The sequence below is a fragment of the Mixophyes fleayi genome, chromosome 2, assembly GCF_038048845.1.
Source record: "Mixophyes fleayi isolate aMixFle1 chromosome 2, aMixFle1.hap1, whole genome shotgun sequence".
In the NCBI taxonomy this organism is placed as follows: Eukaryota; Metazoa; Chordata; class Amphibia; order Anura; family Limnodynastidae; genus Mixophyes; species Mixophyes fleayi.
In genome coordinates, this window is record NC_134403.1 from 128787932 (window position 1) to 128810204 (window position 22273).

Below are 22273 nucleotides of genomic sequence, written 5' to 3' on the forward strand. Positions count from 1 at the left end.
AACTATGGAACAGCATAGAAGATAATTATATGTACAAGTAAACTGCAAACGGTTTTCAATCCCATGACATATTTGAAATCGGTGGCGTATGTTTTAGACACTGTAAATGTCGGCACTTAACTGCACTCCTGAAAATGTCGGAAAAATGTACCCTACTAATTCGAAATGGCATGCATTTTTGTAGTTGAAAAAATAAATATCTTACTTCTTTTTCGGCGACTTTGCAGTTAAAATTTAAAGTGATGATGGATTTTAAAGGCACGTTTACCTTTACAATCCATCGCTGCTTAAATTTTTTACTGCAAAGTCGCAATCGCATGATACTTTTACCCCCAGGTGTATAATGGAACCGATTAATTTAGCTCAGAAGAAAAAGCCAACTGTTTATGTTTAGAATTCTCATGCATATGGGTTCCAGAGAATTTTCTAAACAGTGTTTCCACATTATTTCTGCTGCAACTTCTAAGTTGGCAGCAGACTGGAAGTCCCCATCTTCCCCTTCCCACATAGTGGTACTAAACATAATCTGGCATGTTTACTGAATGGACTATATGACATGCTTCCTGAAGAGCTTTTCCCATCCATTTTGTAAGGTGTGGGAGACATAGACCATTCAACTTAAGATTGATTTTCCAAATGTAGTGTTTTAATGCAGGACTGGAATCTACTGAAAGACCATCCCCCTGGGATCAATTATGTCTTTCTTAGCCCTTTATTAACCTGGGCAAGCAGAAACCACTCTCTCTCTCTCTCCATGCATTCGGTTTCCCTCCTTGCTGTTCTTTTATACTGCAACTAACTAGCATAATTTGAAAAGGGAGTTTATATTCCATCTTATTTGCCTACATAATGACCTGTAATGTTATATTCATTTATCGTAACACTTGATTAGCCTGTTGAGCACATCACTTTAACAGTTTGGGAACCCTTGAATAAAAGGTATATTATAAAACACACAAAAATGCAACTGTAGCATTATAAACAATGACAGTGGTGCATGAACAACACCACCAAGTTCAGGCTTGAATTGCTCTGCTAGTATGCTTGTCAGACTGTTTATATGGTGGAAATAAGTTTGCTATGTTGGCATGGTGACTATATACATGGGGAATGTAGTTTATTAGTAATTAATAATATGGAACTAATAGGAATTGTTTTTGTTATCAACAGTATTTTATATTCTTTAATTTCATGCCACAAATGCAAAATATTTACACGGTTACCATACTGCTAAAATAATACTTTAACACCACTAAGTATTTACATTCTGCCATACTTTTAAGATTTTTCCATGGATCATAATGTGAAAAAAAAGATCATTTTTGGATACCTAATTAAATGGCTGAAGTCATTGCACATAAAATTGAAAGCAGCTCCTTGTCATGAAATATATTTATTTTATTAGAAAACTAGTTTATTTAGGTTACTCATGCTTTGTTACATTCAATATCTTAAATCTCCATTATCCTTTGAATTAAATCCTATGGAGGGTTCTCTTGTATAACCTTGTATCTGGAGCAGCAGAATGCCTGGAATTGTAACCCGATAGAGACTATATTTCATACTAGCAAGTAAATTTCTGGTTCATAACCTGTGGTGGATTGTACCACCAAAAATAGAAACTGTGTCTCAAGTGTGCTATAACCGCTCCCTGGGTGCCCTTCACATTCTAAACCAAACAGTCACTACAACCAGGGCCGGATTAACGGAATGGAGGCCCCTGGGCTAAGGGGGCCCCCATTCCCCCGTGAGCCCCCCCCCCCGTTAGCAGACTGGCCCCCCTGTTAGCCGACCGCCACCCCCCCCAAGCACTTACCTTCTCCTGACACTGCAGTCCTCCTTCCGCGGCGCGCTGTAAGCTGCTTACTGAGGAGATCTCGTGACACTCTCGCACGATCTCCTCAGTAAGGAGATTACTGAGCGCCAGAGAAGGAGGACTGCAGTGACAGAGCTCAGCATTGATCGGGCCGGGGGCGCCCCCGCCCGTGTCCCGATCAATAATTCTGCTGAGCTCTGTCAAGGGCCCCCTGGATGCCCGAGGCTCCTGGGCTGTAGCCCAGTTAGACCTCAGGTTAATCCGGCCCTGACTACAACATACTGTGTCAATCTAATGTTACCCAATCTTCATACTGGTTCACCAAGAGGAGGAAGAGGATACTATACCATTTGTCAGTAACTAGAGGCATGTGAGCAACGTAAATATTTCTCTTTTTTAAGAGTTTTTTGGTTTGCATTTTTTTTTAATGGAACATGAATTTGTTATTTCTTTATGAATATAATCTCTTTTTCTGGGCACTAGAGTACTATCCACTATTATCTGCATTACTGGACCTAGTTTGTAATACAATAATTAGAATATATCTAGAATCAAATGGAGTACAAAACACATTTAAATAAAAAAAAAAAAAAAAACACCATACAAAAACACAAATATCTACTTTTTGTGGTACCCAAGGACATACTCATGAGCGTTAAAAACGATGCCTGCTAAAACCAGAGAAAACCTTGTATTTCGCCCTCGCTCTGAACAGAGCATTAGAAGCCAACTCTCAAAAGCATCCTGCAGCATCGTGTAATCTGTATCAAATTAGAAATCCTATTGAACAGCTTTGAACAATGCAACAGCAAGTGTCACAAAGCAAACGTTCATCAGAAAGTGGGTGTATACAGTTCTTTCACTTACATAATCTTTGGACTACTAGTATTAAAGCATGTTCAGTAAGTTTTAAAAATACTTGTTGAAAGCTACCACCAATATGTATGAGAACTTATAAAAATTTAATTTCAGCATCTTAACAAAAGAAAGAAAGAAAAAAAAAAAAAAAGTGAAAGCTTTAAAACTGTATCAATATCTAGACAACTCCACATCTGTTTTATAAAAGTTAAAAGTTGTGAGTAAGGAAGAGGAAGGAAGGAAGGAAAGGTGTTGTGCCTATGAAAACCTACATAGTGTCTTCTGAAACCAACTTGTAATGGTTGGCTGGATTCTTCTGCAGACAATTAGTTGCATTAAACACAACTTTAATCACACACTTCTGTATAACCTGCCACTTCCTCACCACTCATGACATATGTTATATCCAGGTAAAGTAGGTTATATTATTATTATTTGTGATAAAGCACAGCATTCACTGGCGTCTCACACAGCTTGGCGGAACCATTTCACTGTTTATTGGCAGTTGCCAGGATGGCTTAAACAGTTTCAGCGGTGGTTACAGCAGACATTTCAAGTAAAGCATCACAATTCTCCCACAACCCTACATCTGGTTAAACAGTAGTTCCCTCACTACTAGCCGGTCACTAACTGGCATCGGTGGCCCCATCAACAAATACAAACAGTGTTTTTATCCTCCACCCCAGCACTACAAGCCAACAACAAATTAATTACACCCATGTGGAACACGTGTGTGTGTGTGTGTGTGTGTGTGTGTGTGTGTGTGTGTGTGTGTGTGTGTGTGTTGAAAGTGGAGCCCAGGGAAAACTTAACCCTGTCTGCAGCCTGCTGCTGCAGACTATCTGGGTTTTTACCTATTTCCTTATAGGGGAGGTGTGAGAAATAAGCCTCTTTACCAATATAAAAATAATTATTGACAAAGTTGTACAAAATTGAACCATTACTTAAATTTACTTTCTTCTCTACTGAAGGCGGCAGAACATTTAATAATTATGGTTCAATCAATTTACAAAATATTCAGAATAAACATTTAATGGCAAATACTTACTTGAACTTCAATAGAGGTTCTAACCCATGGCCAGGGAATTCATTTAGTATCTCCATGGCGGACACATAGCCAACAGACGATATTCCTTCTGTATAATCACTCCCCATCAAGTAAGCCAAATTAATTAGTTTAGAGCGATCTAGGCCTGCAGATGTCAAATAAAACAAAACAAGCTTCAATTATACATACATAAAAGTCAGTTTACTGCAGGTTACAAATAGGAGTAACAGAACACCGTATGGGCATAGTTTGCCATTTGCAATATTATACATTCACTGTAAAGAACACAGACAATATATATATATATATATATATATATCTATCCTAAAACATCAAACAAACAGGGGCGCTTCCATGGTGTGTTATCCAAGTTAAAAGATTTATTCAAAGGAATAAAATTGCACGTGTGTGTGTGTATATATATATATATATATATATATATATATATATATATATATATCTTAGCTTTTGTGGAGAGAGCGATGTCCGCGAGGTTATAGCACTGTGCAATATTAAGCTGTACTGTGAGCAGAAAAGTTGTACTGGGCACCTTACTTACCAGGTCTTGATTTAGGGAAAAGCCACAGCTCCATCACACATTTATCAGAAGCTTTGAGTCCAAAGTCCCTGGAAACAGTACTAAAAAGAGTGACTGCCCCGTATGCTGGCATCTGTGGTCACCAGTATCCAGTTTCAAATGGAGAATGGGTTACCCCTGTTGAGGGTTTTATATCGACTGGCGCACCCGTGGAGCCAGACGGGGACACCAACTGGAAGGCTGAGACTTGTTCCATTTTGAAATGATTTTGCAGGATTCAACTCTAGAGAGTTCCAGATCAAACTGCAGCGTCTAGAACGTGGAGACCATTTTTCCTAGCTCTTTCATGTAAAAGTGAAGAAATACCAAGTCTGCAAACGAAGAGGGACTTCACAAGTCACTGAACACAGAGTATCTTGTTCTTTGTCAGCAACACACTCTGTTGGTGTGTGTCAAACAGCAGCCCCAAGAAGACCCAACACTGGGAAGGAATCAGATTGGATTTCTTGCAGTTGTTGATCCAACCATGAGATATAAAAGTTTGGGCAGTCTTCTACACAGGTGCCTGAAGAAAGGTCGGAAAGGACACCTTGATCAGCAGATTGGACAGTCACACCCCTTTTCCACCCTCTTGATCTCAGCAGGGCTGCCATAATCTTGGCAACTACCCTTTGCACTGTACACAGGCCGAAAAGTAAGCCAGAAATTGAAAATTCAGGAAATGTAGAGCCAATCTGAGGAGACACTGGTGTCCAGACCAGATTGGAACATATAACTAGGCATCCTTGATGTCTCTGGACACCATGAATTGGTCCTGGTGGTGACAGACCTCAAGAAACTTCATCTTGAACTTGTCCACCATAAGTTGGAAGATTCAGGAACTTGAGGTTGAGGATGGGTTGGAACAACCCATCCGGTTCCCGAACCAAGAAGAGGTTTGAGTAAAACCCCAAACCCCTCTTTCTCAGAGAGTGAGACAAACACTCGTGAGGAAATTAAGGACTGAGTGGCTTTCTTTAGAGGCAGAGATCTTTGCCCCAATGAGCCCTGCATCGATGGCAGCCTCCCCTAGGTATTCAGAGGACTCTCTGATATGCAACTTTAAAGTGAGCAATTCTGTTCTGGGTCTACCAGACTTCAGACCCTATGTCAATTTCTATGACCCTCTCTTCACTGCCTTATTGACCCAAGCCAAAGTGAAGGAGAGTCTAAGAGAGTCCCCCCCTCCCCCCACTGCGAAACTCGATCTAAATGTGGCCTCAATCTTCCCATCCATGCTGTCGCTTAGGGTAGCAGCATTCAGCATCGGAGCAGTGGTGGACTTGGACAGGCGAGCTATGGGAGCACCTTAGGTCGACACTAGGGAGTGGATAAAGGAACTGCACCCTTCGTGAAACATGAAACTTATGATCAGGGCTGATTCACACATTACATCTAACAGAGGGGAAGAGGAAAAGGAAACGGTTTAATTTTTTCTTACTTTTAAACAGAAAATTGTTGACAGTCTGATTCCCTGCTGTGCTGAATATTTAGTGCCTGTTGGATGGTTCGCACTAAAGCCTCTACTCCCTGCATCACTGTCCTCATCAGGGCACAAGGAAATCTCAGTCAGAATTTTGAGCCACTTCACTGTCCTGGGAGTAAAGCTCAGAATTAGTGACTGATGGGCCGCTGGAAGCCTGGAGATGGTGGTGGAATCCACAATCTTTTCCAAGGAAGAGGAAACCTGAACCAGATCCTAACCGACCTAGCCAGGCCTTATGCCCATACAGGCTCAACGGGTGCTGCAGTAGAGAACCACAAAAGTCCTTGTTTCAGAGGGGAGGGCAGAGGCACTCCCCGTGACTCCTGAGGGAGGGGCTGAGGAGGGAGGATCACTGCTCGGCTCCCTAGAAACTGCAACAAGCTGCGCAATGGCCAGGGCCAGAAACTTTTCGTAGGATGACTGCCATATCAGTGGGGCCCCCACAGACGAGCTCAACTGCTGGACCTCTGCCTCACATGTGGTGTATAGGGCATCCAAACTGTATGAAAAGAGCACTGGTTTGCACCGAAATGTATTACTGTTCCATCTGACCTTTTGATCACTGGTACCATAAACCAGTGCGAACTGTCCTCAATAGGACACTTGAGCTAAAAAACATAATTTCAAGAGCCTGTTTGATGACTACTTCCCTGCTGTAACTCCTGTGATCTGCAGAATAGATCCAACTCTAATCCGTTGTCCGTCTGTTCTGAGGATTGGACCAAGCATCTAGCACCACCACTCTGCCCGCTACCCAACAGCTCTGGCCAGTGTGTTAGGCCAAGGGGGAAACAATCCACAGCAACGCTGATCTACAGGAAGAGGTCAGGGGTACTAGCCCAGGTGACCAGTGAGGGGGTACACTAGCAGCGACAGTTAACCAGAAGGAAACGGTTCTGGATGCCTCTGAGTAGTCAAGTGGTGACAGCAGATTAAGCCCCTCCTACTGCAGTTAGAGGGCACATTTGGGAGAAAGTAAGGTGACCGTGGCAAGGCAAGCAACATAACAAACATGGTGGCATAAGCGGTCCATCCTGTCACAGGCGGCCATGCCCGGGAGCCCCAATATGAAAGAAGGGATGTATGCTGTATAATTTTTCAAAATTTTTCAAGCCACTGAAAATGGAGAGGGCAAACCTCGCTATTGCATTCTCCACATAAATAGATGTTTTGGAATGTATTATGTAGATAATATAGAGTGTTTTAAATCATTATTAAAATTATGATGATCTTTTTACCATATATTAAAGGGTGGGTTAATTTATATGGCCACCCAACATTAAATAACAATTTCTCAAATCAACTAACTAAACCAAGTTCAATAAATGCTATATAAAATAAAACCACACAGTACTAGGGAAAGAAAAATAAACACAACATTAATCAGGATTTACACTAGGTACAAAAGAAAAACTTTCTACAACAGCTGTTAGTCTTATCAAGATAAAGTTAAGACTTACTTCCATAAATATGATACCAATGCCCTATTATCTAATTTGCATTATATGCCAATAGACTACATGTTTAAAAAGTGACAATGATGTGACAGGAGAACAGACATCTCACATATATGAAATCAAGATGATCCCTTCAGGGAAAATACCAGTTCTACTTACTAAAATCATTGTCTTCTTATATATTTTAATCTAGATTGAAGTTGAGTTTATTTTTTTCTGTAACTGAAAACAGGGTATTTAATATAATCCCTAAAATTTACTTGTATTACGCTAATATTTGTATAAATTTTTGAGGATTAATTTCCTTTAATAACATTGGTTTCGCCTTTGCTGACTTTAGATCTGTCAGGACGGTTTTCATTAAAGAGGGTGGTAATTTATATACAGAGAGCAAGTAAAACCCTATAGAATTATGTGAAGCGGGGAAAAAGTTTATTCACTGATGCAATCCAGTGATCTGGGAAAAGGGACAGAGCTTCACAGAAATCTGTAAAAGAAATGAAGGCACACATTTTGATTTTATTTTGTTTGTGCTAGATTACAACATTTTAGGATAATAAGCACCCACCACCTGCTAAGAGGGAACAAAGCAAAACCATATAATCATACTGAAAGAGAAATTTGCAGTTCAGACATATTGCTGTATACAATGAAGTCACAGAATTTTAAGACTGTACATATTACATTTCTCTAGATCAAATCAAAAATATATTTTTGTTTTTAGGCTTTCTGCACTTTAACCTTTAACTAAGCAGCAACTCAGAATAAACATCCGACTATATGCATAGGACTATCATCATCATCAATTTATATAGCGCCACTAATTCCGCAGCGCTGTACAGAGAACTCATTCACATTAGTCCCTGCCCCATTGGAGCTTACAGTCTAAATTCCCTAACACACACAGACAGACAGAGACAGACAAGCAGACTAGGGTCAATTTGAAAGCAGCCAATTAACCTACTAGTATGTTTTTGGAGTGTGGGAGGAAACCAGAGCACCCGGAGGAATCCCACGCAAACACGGGGAGAACATACAAACTCCACACAGATAAGGCCATGGTCGGGAATTGAACACATGACCCCAGTGCTGTAAGGCAGAAGTGCTAACCACTGCGCTATACATCCCTTACTGGAATATAAAGATATTATAAGTCAATAAGGAGTTTCATATCAATATAAAAGCATGAGGCTGCATGTGTTATACAGGTCAGAGAACACAGAGGTCAATTCTGGGGAGTGGCACAGATGCTCACCATCCCATACATAGGGGGGATCATTGCGTTGATGTTGAGGATTGAATTCCTGCTCATTTTCCTCGCATCTCTATTGGGTGCGAGAAAAAATGAGCAGAAATTGCTTACTATAATGTCTGGTAATGTGCGCAGCCGGACATTGCATTGATGTCTGGACGCACATCGCTGCCAAATAGCTAAATAAATCCCCCCCAAAAATTACAAGCTGTGGTGGGATAACAAATTGTTATGTATTTGAAGGTCACTCTATTATCGTTACATTTTTTACTTGTACCTAGATTTGTACAGATAGTTTTTCTAATTATTCACAATGTTTCCATAAATAAATATTTGAGCACAAGTGTATTTGTTTAAGGCTTCAAAATAACTTACCCAGCTGATTCTGAATATCTGAAAACTGGTAATACTCCACATATTTATTTTGAGAGAAGAAGTTCTTGTATACATGTCGTGCCCCAAAGAGCCAGATGTCACTGTCGTCTGTGATAGTCCCTGATGTTTGGTCAGTTAGGTCCAAAACAGCACATTGAGCTTCAGCCTCCATGGGGGCTACAATGAAAGGAATGCCAAATAGACGCAAGAGTTCCTAAATGAAAGAACAAACAAACACATTAAATTACACAGCAGTAAAAGAACAGTGCATTTAAAGTAGCAGATCAGTTGCAAGACCATAGCATAACACAAGGATAAAGGCTATGTAATCACAGACTCAAAGGTGAGTTCTAATATGCCATTAATATGCTATGAACTACATGGTTATCTAATACATATACCCCTTCATTAGTGAACTGCTGCTCAAACCCAGGCTCACAGGCGTGACTGTTCAGCTCCTGCCATTGAACACTGTACGTGGCCACAAAGATGAACAATGGAAGGAGGAGAGCTCATGCAGGAATAGCTTGTGTCGGTTATTGCAGCTCTCAGGGTTGAATAGAATAAAGCTCAGTGCAGAGTTGTGTATAATGTAGTGTAGTGTACTACATTAGGTAGTATAGTGCATAAAGCAGGCATAGATGACCATTGGCTCTCCAGCTACGAGTCCCCACATACATGCATTTTTTCAACATATAATTTAAGCATGTGCCAAAATAAATGACATTACAGAATAAAACAATGTTGTCTACTATAGATGATCACTGCCTCCAAACAAACCACACTGATCTGTTCAATTCTTACCAGTTCTGCCAGGAATAAGTATTAAAGAACTGAAGAATTGTATATTCCTTTAACAGGGGATTATCTGCTCTTTAAATGCCAGCACAGGAGTGGGGATGTGTTTATGTACATGTGTGGAAGCAGGATGAAGTGTCAATCATACATTTATATATATACACAACAAGAACAGGAAAATTACATAAAATTCCTACTCAACCAGGCTATATGTTTTTAAATGTACTAAACATTATTATAAAGTTGTTAAGAGAACCAACCTGGCTTTCTAGGCACATCTGTCCTGTAACAGATGCAGCGACACGTTCCTGCTGCTGCCTCTGTGCCTGGAGCGAAGTCTGCTGAACAAATAGATTGTTCTCCAGAGACTCAAGATCTTCCTGTGCAAACGCAATACAAGAAAATAAACAGATCAGAAATAGGATTTTTATTTATCAACATTTATATTGCATACTCAGCAAGCTCTTTACAATTGGGAAAACACAGTGATAAAATAAGACAGGATAGGAACAAACATACATAAATGTAACAGGGTTCTGCTCACAAGCTTAGTCATTAAACCTTTAGGAAAATGTATTATACCCAAGGGCAGCTATCAGAAATACAATTGCTACTTTGGACCATATACTCTGCTTATTGCAAGGTTTCATATGCTGGGCTCGTAAAAGGGATGATGGCACCCTAGGCAGTGCCACTGCCTCCTCTGAATCTGGTGCCCCTCACCCTGTCCTCAGAGACAAATACCCCACACGTATGGTGCTTCTCATCTTAGCAAGCTGGAGGTGGGGGCAACAGCTCTTGCACCCTTCAGTCTAGCAGAATGGTGCTGGGTAGTGACATAAAAGCCCAGCACCCTCTCCCAACCCATCATTGACATGAAGGAGCAGCAGTGGGCAGCTTCACAAGTAAGAAGCTGCTGATTACTTCTCGTCTATCAGTGGCAAGCAATGCGAGTGAGAGTGCCGCAGTGACATTGAAAACACTGAATAAGTGGCATTATGTCAAACAAAAGGTAAAACTGGTCCTGTTTATATCCAATTATGCTATTAAGATATGTTGTTTGTTATGTGTATCATTTGAAGAATAAACAGACAAAGTTACTGATGTTCATTCAAATTGTTATTACACGTGTATTTCTTTACATTTTAAGATTATTTAAGGTCATGTGAGTACTTGTAGTGACGGTAGGTTATCCTAGTGGGGTACCTGGTCCTGCCTTCTAGACAAGTGTTAACACTTGATGGCGGTATTTTTACAGGTGGGATGTGTATATATTCTTGTCTTGCTAAAGGTCCCTATGGGCAGTGAAATGTAGATGAACCTTTTCAATATGCAAACATTTTCAAGTTACTGAAAAATAATGAGTCCTGTGAGGGCCATCACTTTTGGGAATATTATACACACACACACACGTGAAAAAGTACACACTCTAATGCTCACCATGTTCTAAAATTTGATAGGTCTAATCTTATATTAGCACTTTTGACGTCATTATTTATTCAACAAAAAATAAAATATGAAGATGCCATGAATGAAAAAGTAAGTAAAAGGAAAGATTAAGTAGCTTGTAGAACCACCTTTATCAACAATTATCTGAAGTAATTGTTTTCTATATCAGTTTATCAGTCTCTTACATTATACAGATTTGAGGACTGTTGGACCAATCCTAACAACACTGCTTCAGTTTAATTGATGTTTGAAGGCATTGGTTTACGCATAGCTGTCTTAAGATCCTGCCACAGCATTGCTATGGACTTTGACATGGCCATGCTAAAACATTGATTTTTTTTCCCCCCAAGCTTTTAAATGTAGTTTTGCTAGAATACTTAGGACCACTGTCCAGTTGCATGATTCAATTTCAGCAAAGCTTCAGTTTTTAGGCAGATACAAAGAATTCATGGTGGACCCAATGATTTTGAAGAATCTATGGTGTGTGACTGCAGAACAACCAAGTCATCACCACTCCACCACTGTGCTGGATGGTTTCTATGAGGTTCTTGTGGAAATACATTGTGTTTGCTTTTTTGATAGATCTCGCTATATTAGCTACACTACGATATAAAATATTTTTTTAAAAAAATAAATCAGAATAATCTAAATTCCAAAGTATAAAAGGCATGGGTTTAGCTCAGGCTGAGGTTTGGACATTTTATTTAATTATCCATTAGCAGATTAGCGGTTTTGCCTGGGTGGAGGGTTAGAGGTAAGGTACGATTGGCATTCTGGTTTAGCAAGGCTAAACTGGCCGTAAGTGAATCCCTGACTGTATTCCCTACAAAGAAAACAACAAAACAAACATTTTCTTAGAAAATAATAGCCAGCTACACTCGGAGCACACTGCCCAACTCTCTAGTATGTTGTAGGCGATAAATGAAAATTGTAATAGCCTTGTTTCACACTTTTCTTGCAAACAGATTACACTTTGCCTTTAACACATACATGCTGACTACAGATATGACTAGAGTAGTAGTTGATTACCACACTTATATCTTGCCATTCATTGGCTGCAGCTTCCTCTTCTTGCGATTCCTCACTCTGTTGCAAAACGGCATCCCTGGCATCCGCATGGTCATTTTCTTTGAAACAGTTTTCTAAGGGTATGGTAGAACTGAATGCAGTGCCAGTAGAAGCAGAGTCTATTTCATTCAGTCTTAGTACTGCATCCTTTGGAGAGTCACTTGCTTCTGCCGGTTGTGGATTACTATTATCAATATCACTCTCTACTTCAATGAAACTACCTGTGAAAAAAGGACACCTGTATCACTTAAAAAACACAAAAAAAACCCGAGGGAATTCAGCAAAAGAGCCTAAAGAAATTTTACAGAGTTCCTGAGCTGCCGCAGTGGTCCATTTTTGGAGCAAAGCAGAACCATATATATGAATGGTCTCTGCTTTTGGTGCACAGAGGATGGATGGATCAGCACAAGCAATTATTATCATCATTTATTTATTTATTTATATAGTGCCATAATATTCCGCAGCACTTTCCAGAGAATTCTGAACAATTCACATCAGTCCCTGCCCCCAATGGAGCTTACAGTCTTAATTCCTTACCACAAACACACAGGTCCATTGTCAGAACCCAATTAATCTGCCAGAATGTTCCTGAATGTAGGAGGCCACCGGAGCACCCAAAAGAAACTCACTCAAACACGAGCAAAACATATAAACCTCACATAGGTAGGGCCCTGGTTGAAATAGAACCCATGGCCCAGCGTTGTCAGACAGCATTGCTAACCACTATACCACTATGTGTGTGCTGTAGCTCCAGTCCGACTCTTCCTTTGGGCACACGCATGGAGGATGACCGCTCACAGTGAAAGAAGAACATTGGGGTCTATGAACTAAAGCAAATATAGAGTAAAGATTGGACTCCATATTTGCTTTAGTACATACAGCCCTTACTCACTAAGATTGAGATGGATAAAGTAAATTAGCAACACTAATGAATTGTAACATGCATGTCAGCATAAGTTGAGTTTTGATGCAGTGAAAAAAAAAAATCTAAAAGTCGATTGGGTAAGCAATGTCATATATGGTTCTTGAGAATATTAATTGGAATCTTTGCCATAAATTGTTTTCTGTTGAAGATAAGACACATGCATATATGTTTTTTCTGTGTTTGCACTAGGTGCTCTGGTTTCCTCCCACACTTCAAAAACATACTGGTAGGTTAAATGGCTGCTGACAATATTAACACTACAGTGTGTGTTAGGGAATTTAGACTGTAAACTTTAATGGGACAGGAACTGATGAAAATGACAAATATTCTCTGTACAGCGCTGCGGAATTGGTGGCGCTATATAAATAAATGGTAAGGATGATTTATTTTACCCTGTACAACTTGACCCAACATTAAAATGCATACTGTAATAAATGCATATGTAATACGTTTTGATACCTTATAAGAACATAAGATCTTAGACACTGTATTTACAATTAGTTTGTAAGCTATTGTTCTATGTTTTCAGCCATTTCAAATGCAAAAGCCTGGCGATGAAAACTTAGAGAGGGAAATAGTCAGTATAGGAAAGTCTTTGCTCCGATCACAGCTTTATTGCCAATGATTTGAGAAACTATTTTATATAAGAGATATTCCAGGCTGTGTTAGAAGCACACTCATTTGTTACACGTAAAGCAATGTATTGCAAATTTTAGGATAAAGGGTAAGATGTGCCATATACAAATAGACACACTGAAGTAAAAAGTAAAGCAATCACTCAAAACAAGTCACGTGATAGGAAAGAGACTATTTACCATCCGAGTCGGAATCCACATCTTTATCTCTGCCAGATTCAGCTTCACTAACAGAAACATTTTCTGGAGTCAAAGGAACATATGTGATGTCTAGGACATTACTGGAAGATGGTTGTTGACTGTTGGAATTCTCCTCTTTGGGTTCAATTATCTCTTGCTCTAGCAGGGGCTGAGCTGATGAACTGTTATCAGTTGCACCAGCAGACAAGTTGTTTATCAATGGTGACGCACGTACAGAGGCCTCAGATGGGGCAACAGTGTGTGTACCCAAAGATGTTGAAAGCTGAAGGACTGTTTCAGTTTTGCTGGTAGTCAACTCAACATAAGGATTTTCACACGATTCAAGTCCAAAGCTCTCTGTTTCAGTACAATTCAAAATAGTAGCATCTAAATTTTTTGATGCATCTGGTTTGCTGCTTTCCAAGAGCAGTGATGGCATTGTTGTAGTAGCACAACTTGAAATATTTTTCAAAGATGACTTAACAGATGAATCTTGTGGAAGGAAAAGATTTCTCTTAACTACTTGTACATTCAAATCCACTCCCCCTACTTTTGATGTATCCGATTTATGAGGTGGCTCACCCGGCTTTGAAATAGGGATAGAACTTCTATTGAACAATATATCATCGTGGACAGTTGTCAGACAATGAGTGGGACTAGGTGAAAATTCAAAGCTGGCTAGAGATACAATGGGGGCAGTTCTTACTTCATGCACATTGGCCAAGACGTGATCCTCTTCATCTGAACTACTGATAATCAGCACCTTGGATTTAGGTTGTTCTTCATCACTTTTCTCAACTGACCTTTTCTTGCTTACCCCTACTTCATCTTCAGCAAGAGCGAGTTGAATTGCATGCAGGGTTCTAGGTGATACACTTCCATCAATTGCATGGGGGGACTCAGAAGGCAACTGGTAGCCTTGTGTTACTCTGATATCAGGAGTCTCCTCATCTGAGCTGTTCTCCTCCATTGCTTCCTGTATTGCAAAAAGTGTTCTTGGGGAGGGTGGTGCAGCTTCTGGAATACTATCCTTTGCCCTCTTAGATTTATGAGCAGATGCCAGCTTTACATCAAGGTAGGTTTTTGGCATTACATCACTTGAACTCGAGGGCATGGCTTGTTCAGAGATATCTTCTTTTTTATCCTGTGTCTTTGACTGAATTCCTAAAAAGAAAAAAATAAATCACTACAGCTTAATGGACACCACAAAAGTTAATTTTAGTAACTTCCCCACCGTTGAGAAATCTGGAAATAGGTCCTCCCATGGCCAGGTATTACTCCCAGTTAACCAAAGGTAGTAGTAGAGCCAGCATTACCCTCTGGTATAACACCTTACTGGGTATCAATACTACATCTAAGTCTAAACCTCAGATCCAATGGGAATCAGACCTCCAGTTAGAATTGTCAGAAGAAGACTGGGAACATAATTTTGAACACTCCTTTAAAAGGTCTTAACCATACAGAGATGCTGGTAAAATTATTGAACAGAACGTACGCCACCCCAGACAAACTTCATAAAATCTGGCCTTCCATATCCCCACTATGTTGGCGCAACTGTTCTAAACGTGGTGATATTTTTCATATATTCTGGTCATGCTCTGTGGTAAGGCCTCTATGGAACAAGGTCTTTCACTTGATAAGCTCAGTCCTAGGTCACTCGGTCCTCCCCACGCCAGAATTGGCTTTATTGCAATACTATCCCCCTACTCTCCCTCGTTGGGATAGATATGGGACAGGTCAGGTATTGATAGCAACCAGAGCAGCTATAGCTCAGGCATGGAAGCAACCCCTCCCCCTCCCCTGGCCAAAGTGATCTCTAAAATCACTTTCAATTTTGAAATGGAAACCTTAGGCGTCCCATATTCCACGTCAATATCGTCCCCGCTGATTAAGTGGAGAGCCTGGCACAATTATGTGACTGATGGGGAGGGAGCCTCATCACGCTTCCTACCCTCGACCTCTAATGACGCTGGTGAATGATCTTTTGTTTGTTGGTATGTAGTATATTAGTCAAGCCTAATGTATACAGCAAATAGTCAGATACATTTGATTTTGATTCTGTATGCTTTCAGGAGCATTGTGTTCCATCCCCTTTATGTACCCTTCCCCTTTTTTTTCTTCTGTACCCCTTTTGAAAAAAACTTTAAAAATCAATAAATTCAGTTAATTTTAGAATGTGAATTTGTCATACAATCCATAGTAAACATAATACTTTGTTAAGTATTTGCAAAAGATCTATACGCAATGTAAATCAGATTGTGATGGAAGAAGATTGTGGTGATAGAAATCTAAAGTGGAATCTTAAAACTTTAGGTTCACTCTCATATTTAGAACATTTACCTAAATCAGAGAAATTGGTTATTCAATCATATAAGCAGATAAACTATAAGGTCTATGTTTGGCTTTACTATAAATGAGTGCTTAGAAATGCAGAAAAAAAACAAAACATCTCAGGTCATGATATTGTACAACCGGCAGTGTTTATACACACAGTTTTTGCCATGTGTACTTGTACCTTTAATTAGAATATAATGAGAAGAGTCCTCTGAAACCAGGGGGCGAGATTCAACCTCTTTCATAAATCCTCCTTCTGTCTCAAACTGAGCTCTGACCTCCCCCGTGTACTGCTGGGTCATCTCCTTTCGCACATTATCAAGGCACCTGTTCAAGTTGTTTTTTTTCAGCAGTCCTTTCAGCTGATACTGTGAGAAATCATTGGAGTCCTTCAAAGAATAGATTAATGTCATGATTATAAAATGTGTCCCCCAGAATAATTAAACTGACTGCACATTTGAACACTCAGAAGTTGTATTTGAAAGAAAACAAAATAATACTAGAGAAAGTAAAATAAAAGGAAAATTAAAAGAAAAAAAAAAAAAAGTTGAAGGAGCAGTTTATCAGGCAATTCTACCAATCTAATGTAGAAATAGCAGAAAGCTTCTAATGAAGTGTGATTGCAGGACCTCACGACTAACTGAATGGGTCCCCAAGACCAAGCATCCAAATTGTTAAAACATAGAGAGCCCAAATCACATGGATCAAGCTACACTGGCTACCAAGCCTTGCTTTTATTCACCATATTGTCTGGTATTATGCCCCATTATCAAGTGAAATCGGCATATACAATATCTAGTGTGTACCCTTACTTGCAACCACCTGTCCAAAACCAAGGCAGAAATATCAGGATCCACTAAACAAACATTATCCCAAAGCTCTTCAGAAGCAGAGCCCCAGTCCGGATACTTTTTTCCAACTACTTAGATGACAAGTTTATCCCTGTTTATACTGAGCTAGATGGAAAATCATGTACCTACTATTCAAAACAACACTCTCTATTTTGATTTATTTCTTTCACCCATCCACCAACACACACAATATCAGGAGTCTAGTGAAAAAGTATGACTTTAAATACAGACTAGTAATGCCCTGTATTTTTAGGCTACGCTCCTGCATTTGCAAATGCCCGCAGTTATTGTACACATTTATTTATTTTGGTCTGCAACCAACTATCATACTGATAAAATGTGATTTCTCATAAGGACTGAAGGCAAAAATTCAAGCTACATTTGTGAAGTATAAAAGATGGTGCCTAGGATAAAGTGGATAATTGTCCTATTGAAATAAGCTGAATAAGTTTAGGAATGCTTGTGGGCAGGGGGGGGGCATGTGTGTGAAAGCTGGTGGGCATGTGTGAGAAAAGCTAGTGAGCAAGGGGTGACATGAGAGAAAAGCTGGGAAGAGGGTATATGTGTGAGAAAAGTTGGTGGGAAGGGGGTCATGTAAAGGAAAAGCTGGTGGCCAGATGAGCATTTGAGAAAAACTGGTTGGCAGGGAGCGACGCAAGAGAAAAGCTTGTGAACAGGGGACATGTTTTAGAAAAGTTGGTGGACATGGGGTCATGTAAGGGAAATGCTGGTGGGCAGATGGGTATATGTAAAAAAAGCTGGTGGGTAGGGGGCATTCGAGATAAACTCTTGGGGGTGGAGGGCATGTGTAAGAAAAACTGTCGAGAAGGGGGACATGTATGAGAAAAGCTGGTGGGTAGGTGTTTGATATTGGTGTGACCTGTGTACAGTGATCAGTTTGTATGGTTGATTTATAGCAAGTTATTTTTGTTTCAAAATCTGACATTTGCAACCTCCCCTCTAGAAATCTTGCATTTGCTAATGGCCAGTAGTTGAGCCTGCACAGGCTCTATCATGCAACGGTGCATCCGGACTGCAGCCTTGACAGACAGCCAGGAGGAGGTAAGAATTATTATTTAAATTTTACAAAAGTCAAGTGTGTGAGGGGCTGAGAAGTGGATTCTGGGGTGAGGAGGAGCAGTAGACTGAAGAATTGCCTAGGGTGCAGAAAAACCTGTACTGGCTTTGTCCAAATCCCGTTGTCCTCTCCTGCTCAACCTCATTCCTGACAGAGGCTGAAAGCATCCCACGCGGTGTAATGTTGTTATGCATATTGGGGAGTCTCAATGATTTTCAGCCCATTAGTTAGACCTAATAGCTTTAAAAAAATAAAAAGTAAGGACAGGGAAGATACTAACATTTTTAGTACACATCTATTGCTGTATACAAAACTTTTTCAAAATTATGTTACAATGGTGGTGGCACTTGTAATGTTCAGCGTCTGACACTCAAAAAGGAAAATGTTCCCTACCCCTGGTATATAGCATTGTATACCAAGATTATAGTAATTAACTAATTCGTGACCAGACGGTTCCTCGCATTCCTTTAATAATCTGAAATCTTAGTTTTAGCATTTCCTCAAATTTTCTTTCTATATATTTATTTTTATAAAGTTAGTGGCGCATCATCTTCTTATTAACAAAAGCCTAGCAATGCATGTATCATGTTCCAGAGATGAACACAAAATGTGACTAGAATGCTGCTTTCATTACAGATGTCTAAACACATCTGATACAAAACATTTCCCATAATTGCATAATTGAGTGTTAGGCTGGCAAGATGGCTTTATTTTTACACTCAAATTTAAAGCGGATCTAGGACATACAATATCCCAACTATAAATATGTCCCTACATTTTAAATTTACCTCCACCTCCAATGCAACATGGTTTTGCCCAGGTGCAAAGTTACTCCTTTTTATGCTTTGCTCTCCTTAATGACTCAGGCCTTACATATTCAGCCAAATTTGTCATGGTGTTTATAGCAGTAGAGAGAATGAACACAAGTTCAACGGTTTTGTGCAACTGGCCTCACCCAGTTTTATTCAATAAGAAAACAAGAAAAAAACAAAACTCCAAAACACCTTGCCGTCCAGCTCTATCTAAACATAGGTCAAGCCTGACTAAAAATGAAGACAAAACAAAAAAGAGGATTCAGCACAGTAACTTACAGGCAGATATCAGGCTCTCTCTCTAACAAAGAATCGGCAGCCCCTGTCCCCAGGCAGTGAGAGACAGACTAGGGAGAGCCACAGCCTTTTACCAGCACCACTCAGATGTAACTCCTGATTACCAGTAGGATCACTGGTAACCTGGAAAAGCCGTTTAACAAGCCTAATAGCTGGAGCCCCCCCTCTCTCTCTCCATCCACAAACCCCAGGACCCTTTTCCAGCTTTTCAACAAACCTATAGTCCTTCAGCAGCTCACGGACACTAAAGACAAACAAACATTCTCCCAGGGTTTTTAAAAGCAGTAGGTTAGTCACTAGGTGAAATATACCTGTTTTCAAACATCAATCTTGTGGCTTTGTCACATATATTTATACATATTTATTTTTCTTTCTTTCTTTTTCCCAAACTCACAGGTCTTCATGATACAGAATTACATGTTACCAAGTCGTGTGCCGCAACATTTCAGAGAACTATAAAACCTCCTTTCTCAAGCCACATCTGGACACTTCTTAAATAGGTCACTACGTTCCATCCATTACATTAACCACCATCAATGAGAATCTAGCATCCAAGTAATAAGTCTACCAGGTCACAACAAACTGCTACAGTGTGTACCAAATAAATTATAACTATAATAGATATATATATATATATATGAGTGGGACAGAAGCACTGGAAAAGTAGTAAATGGCAGGTATATAAGTCCTGAATTTCAGTCATTTGTGTTTTAAAACCTCAGGGATAAAACTAGATGAAGCTGAAGCCTGGACTGGTGAGACATATTTTGCGGATTGCGTGTTAAGTGTAGCCGTCTACCCCAGGGAACCATACCCCTAACTCAATCTTATGATTAGAGATAGATACACACATACTTAGCATTTGTTTCTTCAGCAGATCTGACATATTGGGCGTGAACAAAAATTCCCACTGATCTTTCACAAGACACAATAAAAAAAAAAAATAAAAAAAAAAAAAAATCAGGAAAAGCTCTTTCTATGGTTGTACATCGACATTGCTCATGCTTAGGACTATACCTCTGGCATAGTTTCAAATAAGGTCCTTCTTCTTTTTGTGAACTCCTTCATGTCGGTCAGCATTTCATGCTTCACCTCAGGAGGTAGGCTAATAAAGTCCTCAGAGTCTATGTCCACTGCATGGGGATCAGCAAAAAATTCTTCCTAGTTATCGAAGACAAACAAAACAAGTGACTGTAAAATGCTGTGTGTGTGTGTGTTTAATAATAATAATAAAAACAATATCTAATATTATAAAGGAACTGGATTGAAAATAAAGAATAATCCATCTGTTTTAAATGGTGAGCGCCCTCTATTTTTTTGAATATGAATATATATATATATATATATATATATATATATATATATATATACACATACATACACACACATATATATACACACACACACTTTTATCTGTTACTTTGCATTATTTATCTTTCGGTTGTGGAAAGATTTTCTGCATTATCAAGAGTTTTCTTTTTTTAAAATCGACCAGACTGGAATGTTCATTAGAAGCAAAATAACGTGTAGGTCATTTCTATTATTATTAATAAACACACATTTCCACTTTAAATTAAAAAGTTTACCAAAACGTGTCCCCTCTATTAATCCAACACAGCAGCTCTAAGGCTTTAATTAGAAGACTGTGTTGGATTTCGTCTACTACATAGAGAGCCAAGTAGTGCTGTAGTTGATTGTCAGAGGTCTCAGCTAAATGTACAAGTGCTGGAACCCTGCTAAATGGCGATGTGGCTCCTACCGACATACTGGAAGGGGTAGTGAATTTAAATTTCTTAAATAAAAAGGGGGAAAACACCTTTAAACCATTACTTAAATTTAGCATTAATATGGAATACTACACTTTTTGCATATGCAGTTGTGCCTAAAAATATTGGCACACTTGCTGTTTTTTCTAATAATGCACCATTTCTTAACAAATGTTGAAATGCAAAAAAAAATTTTGTACCCACATATCCATTTCTTTGGTTTGCAGTGGACTAAAACACAAAAAAAAAAAAAAAATATACTAAGCTGTAGCTTATTCCACTGAGAAATCCTTAAATGGGCCGGACAAAATTAATGGCGCCTTTTAGAAATAGTTAGAAATAATTAGATTTCAAGCCAAGTGATTTTTCTTCACCTGCTACTCAGTTGTGGTGAGTAACAGGTGCTTGCATTATAAAAATCACTAATTAAAACAAGCTTGTATAGAGGAAAGGGGATGTTGTCGAAATGACAACAATGAAAAAGTAGCCATTCAAAATGTTGACACTACCCAGGAAAAGGAAATACATAATCGTCATTCATTCTATAGCACATATTTGCGATTAACGATTTATTGTAATATAATGGATACTGTTGAACTACTGCAAATTTGTGGTCTTTTGCTACTCGCTATGGCAAGAAGACTGCAAGCACAGACCCGGAGGGAAAAAAGGAGAATCGGTCTTGTTGGCCCAAAGAGTGGTTCAAGACGAGAGACTCATTTTCTTATATGTCCCTGCTACATGAGAAACGGGACAACAACCCTGATGACTTCAGGAATTTCCTGAGGATGAATGAACCCACATTGCGGGAACTGCTCCAACTTGTCACCCTCCTTATCCAGTTCCGAAACTCTGCGTGACATAGAAATGGCCAAAAGGAAACTATTTTCCAGGTTAGAAATTTGAATTCCACTGTATTCAAAGGTTCAAAAGGCAGATGATGTAAAGCATTCAACACCAAATTCAAATCCCATGGTGCCAACGGAGGAACATATGGAGGTTGTACATGGAGTACTCCCTGAATGAAAGTTTGCACATCAGGTATGACAGTAAGTTTTCTTTGAAAGAAGACCGAAAGACCCGACACCTGACCCTTAAGAGAACTAAGACGCAAACCTGCGTCCAACCGGTCCTGCAAGAACCTCAGTAACCTGGCTAAGCGAAAAGAAGAAGAAGGATATCCCTTCTCTTCACACGAGCCAATATATGTC

General features: G+C 39.5%; 1 protein-coding gene across 1 annotated transcript in view; it reads right to left on the reverse strand.

The window, feature by feature from the left end:
• ERCC5 (ERCC excision repair 5, endonuclease) overlaps positions 1–22273 on the reverse strand; it is a 37196-nt gene that overhangs the window by 2964 nt on the left and 11959 nt on the right. The window contains exons 7-13 of the mRNA XM_075199974.1: positions 20314–20457; positions 16440–16647; positions 13925–15088; positions 12146–12405; positions 9928–10047; positions 8870–9083; positions 3723–3867 (exon numbers count right to left, since the gene is read on the reverse strand). Coding sequence (XP_075056075.1) covers positions 3723–3867; positions 8870–9083; positions 9928–10047; positions 12146–12405; positions 13925–15088; positions 16440–16647; positions 20314–20457 — 2255 coding nt within the window. The remainder of the gene's footprint in view (positions 1–3722; positions 3868–8869; positions 9084–9927; positions 10048–12145; positions 12406–13924; positions 15089–16439; positions 16648–20313; positions 20458–22273) is intronic.